A 4093-nucleotide genomic window follows, 5' to 3' on the forward strand; every position below is an offset into this window, starting at 1 on the left:
CGTCGTTATCCCCCACCCGCCAAACCCCGCTTACACAACCCCCAGCCTTAAACGACCTCCTCCCAACCCCAGTGCCAGTATACCACCTGGGCTTGTTCCGCGAAAAGGTCTCTCTCCAACCCGTAGAATATTACAACAACCTGCCCTTCCACCGGTCGGAGCTGTCACCGGCTTCGCCAGCTTCTCTGAACCCTACCACCAACACTGCAGCTGCAAGCCTGGCTGTGCTGCTAGACCCGGTTATCGCTACTGGTGCGACGGCTGAGGCGGCGATCCAATTGCTGCGCGATTGGGGTGTGAAGAAGGTTATCATGCTTAGTTTGCTTGCTTCGGAAGAGGGAGTTAAACGTGCTGCGGGGACTTGGAGTGAGGTTGAGATTTGGGTTGGTGGTATTGATAAGGGCGTTGATGAGAAGGGTATGATCGTGCCCGGTATTGGAGATATTGGTGATCGATTGTTTGTTGCTATTGGGAAGTAGGTTTGGGCATTGCTATCAGCATTAGAGCATAGCTGTTTCAGGTTTAGATACTAGAGATGGTTATGTACCTATTTTACTACAACTACAGACTGCCTATAAATGATCAAGGGCTACCAACTACAATTCAAGTCTACAATCAGTGTTCAGGAAAAGAGGTTGTCCCCGCCAGATAATTCATCGATAACGTATAGTACATGGAAATGGCATAAAAACATGTGCAGGTGAAACAAATGCGAAAATTTTCAAAGCAATGCTGAGCGTGAAAGGCATAGAAAGCAAAAGACGGGGTTGCAAAGCGCGCAAGGCAATTAACATCAAATACAGTGGTTGGAAGCCAACCAAAGAAGCAGAGGCAGATAGCAAGAGATGAGAAAGAAGGGGAAAAAAAGAGATAAGCAACGCGAACGCATGAAATGTCAAAAGGTATCGAAAGCATAAAAAGCAGATGGACGGGGGCACGATTAGGGGGTTAGTATGAACCATAAAGTCAAACTCCACGGAGTGCGAAAGTACACACAGGACCAGCCAGGTGTCGAAGACGGAAAGCAGAAACACCACACTGGACTCCCTGGTGCAATAAAAGCAGGGAAGATGCAAAAGAAAACAGCAAAAAAAAGCAAAAGACTAGGAACCACCGAGAGGGATATCAAAAGGCGAAGTATTCCAGAAAAGCCCAACACCCCGCCTGCCCACTGGCATGTCCAGTCCTAGTTCCGAAGTGTCCCAATGAAAACGTCCAACAAATGAGAGTAAGAAATCAAAAACGGAAATTCCAAGAAAAAGGCAGAGGAAAAAAAAAAAGCAGATAAACTCAAGGAAATTGAGGAAAGGAAAATTTAGTATGCAGTGCCGACGCTAGCAAGCGACTTGGTTGGCACCGCATGGATCGGCTGATCCTTGCCAACACGGAGAGAATCTTCGTAGCCGACTAGGGCCTGGGAGTGGAGCTTGAATGATTCGCCCATCAACTTGGTGATTCTGTAAAGCGGTTAGTTATTTGGTCATCAAAGTGAATAGAGAGAAAACTTACCCCCATACAACCACGCCGTCTAGGATGTTACCCCATACACGGGCGACGGTGGAGCTGAGTTTTCCAAAGGCGTCGATGGCATCATCGTCAAACAGATTGCGGACCTTGTTGTAGAGGGCCATTTCAGCCTCAGTTGCCGGCTCATCGTCATGTTCCAGGCGGTAGAGCCAGAGGCTCAGAATGACCATCAGATCCAGGCCGCAAAGAGGGTGCTCAACACTCCAGTTGGTAGCGGAGGTCTTTGCAACCCAATTGATGCCCTGAATAGCGGCAATCTCAATGCATTCAAAGCATTGTTGGATGACCTTGTTCATCTCCTGCGAGCGCTTGACCTTCTCACGAGCGACGGTCATGGCAGCCGCAACCTCGTATGAGGAGTGGTACCGCATCGCCTCCTGGATGGACTTAAGGTCAACTTCCAGGCGGGCGCGGGTGTTGCGGTAGACCGCCATCGAGTTGAAGATCAAAGGGTGACCCTTCTGAGGGGTGCTAAGCGGAACCACGATTGTTTCCGGTTCGCAAACCTCAAGGGAGTTCTCCCAAGTCTCGAGGGCCAGGCGCAGCTTGTACTCGGTAACCACGTCTTGGAGCGCCTCGAAGCTGCGCTTGTGACTCCAAACTTGCAGAAACAGGGCGTTGATGAGAACACGCGTGGCGAAAGCACTGTAGCGGGTCTGTTCGCCCTGGAAAAGGAAGTCGTGGGCCTCGCGCACAGTCAGCGCGCTCGAAACTGTGCCGCGGCGCCAAGACTCATCATCAGCGGCGTCCAAGTTCCAGAGAGACTCTGAAGATGGAAGCTCCAAATCGTCGAACTCATCGAAGCTCATGGCGGGAGTGTGGTTGAAGGTGAGCGTCAACATGCCGAAGAAAATGTACACTGCGAAATATGTACGACGGCAGGATTCGTCCTCAATCCACTCCTCGCGCGATGGCTGGACATTCTGGCGAGCCTGGGTCCGCAACTTAAGCTGGTACCGGTTACCGGCGACCATGTTGGCCAGGAGACTCTTAATCGAACAGGTCCATTCAAGGCCCTTTGGGTCACCGCTCCAGCTCTCAAATACCATGTTCAACAAAGTAGCCTGCATCAATGACAAGGGGCACTTGCGGGAATCGAAATTGTCCTTGTGTTGCAGGAATTGATTGACCAGGACCTTGGAGCCGACATGGAGCATGAAGGCGTGCTCGCGCTCGAAGGTGTAAAGAGCACCAATCGACAAAACTGCAAGCAACAGTGGTGCCGGGACTTGGGAAGGCTTAAATGATTCCTGGTGCAGGAACGGCAAGTGAGGATGGTATAGATTAAAGTAGGTGGACAAATACCGGTTCAGCGCAACCGTGGAAGGAAGCTGGAAAGTATCGGGAAGCGCACCAAGGCTGTCTGATCCCTGAACCCGGTCCACTACATAGTTGCGTTCCATGTCATTAGCCAGTTGGGGGGCCTTGGGAAGAGTCAGTGCTTGGCTGGGGCCGGGCGAGCGGCGGTAGTTAACCGGGCTAACGGGGCCAGTCATCGAGGGGTAGGGCGACAGAGCATTCGGGGTAGAGTGCCCAGACATGGGCAGCGAGTTGGACATGAGAACGTCCCCGACAGGGCCATGGCGATCGACGAGGGTGGGCATCGACCCCGGTTCCGCGGGAGAGATAAGCGTGTCCCAGGGCATCTGAGGCAAAGTGGCGTTGCCTGAGAGGTAGGGCTCGAAGGAGCCGCGTCCTGGCGAAAGCGATTCGGAACGCTCGGAGACCTGACCGGTCGCCGCTGCTGCAGCCTTATGTTGGAAATCTGTCATCAACATGGCTGCAGTTTCAAGGTCGACCATACCATCGCTGCTTGCCTCAATCTGCTCCAGTGTCGTCGGGTCAATGGTGACTGACGGCTTAGCCGGAGCAGATGAGTTTTTCTGAACCCCTCCACCACGTCTGCGCCCCTCTGCGACCAGGGGAATTCCGCCGTCCTTGGCGTGAACAGTTCGATCATGTCGCAGAAGAAGATCGCGACGGACAAAGGTACTGCGGCATTTTAAGCACTTGAAGGGTCTTTCTTTCGTGTCTATATTTTCGAGTCAGTTAGAGGGGGGTGAAAAGACGCGTCGTGGGATTGTTCAAATCTTACGTGAGCGCTCATGGCGACTGCGATGTTCACTTCTACTGAATGCGCGATTGCAAAATTGGCATTTGTATTTCTTCTCCGGTGCCGATGTTTTCTTAGCCGGTGAGTTGGCCGTCCCAGGTGCGGAAGGAGCCATGTGTGCGTGTTGTCTCTTAAAGAAAGAGTGAAAGTGACGGTGGTATTGTCCCCTGAGTAAGCTCGCACCGGTTCTGTAGGCGTGTCGACGACAGGAGTTCGTTGGGATGTCTGATCATTCCTTGAGCGGGGGGAAAGGGAAGTAAAGGGTATTGAGAAAGTGGTGTCCAGCCACAAGTAGGAAATATTAAAGAAGCAAACGCTGTTAAAAAAGAAGGGCGGGATGATCAACCGCGATTAGATGAGGGAAGGGGAGGGGAAGAAGAGAGGGGAAGGAGGATGAGGAGAATAAGAAGGAATTTGGGATTTCGAAATCGGGTTTTTGGTTTTTGGGGGGGG

General features: G+C 52.0%; 1 protein-coding gene across 1 annotated transcript; it reads right to left on the reverse strand.

Annotated features, from left to right (window-relative positions):
- Positions 1-1315: 1315 nt before the first annotated feature.
- Positions 1316-3755, reverse strand: PEX2_072140 (C2H2-type zinc finger protein; the record flags this gene model as incomplete). The annotated part of the gene is made up of 3 exons (XM_016744484.1): positions 1316-1457; positions 1510-3559; positions 3623-3755. 3 exons carry the CDS (start codon positions 3753-3755, stop codon positions 1316-1318), a joined length of 2325 nt encoding a protein of 774 aa, XP_016593379.1.
- Positions 3756-4093: the final 338 nt, after the last annotated feature.

The sequence above is a fragment of the Penicillium expansum genome, assembly GCF_000769745.1.
Source record: "Penicillium expansum strain MD-8 chromosome Unknown contig246, whole genome shotgun sequence".
NCBI lineage: Eukaryota > Fungi > Ascomycota > Eurotiomycetes > Eurotiales > Aspergillaceae > Penicillium > Penicillium expansum.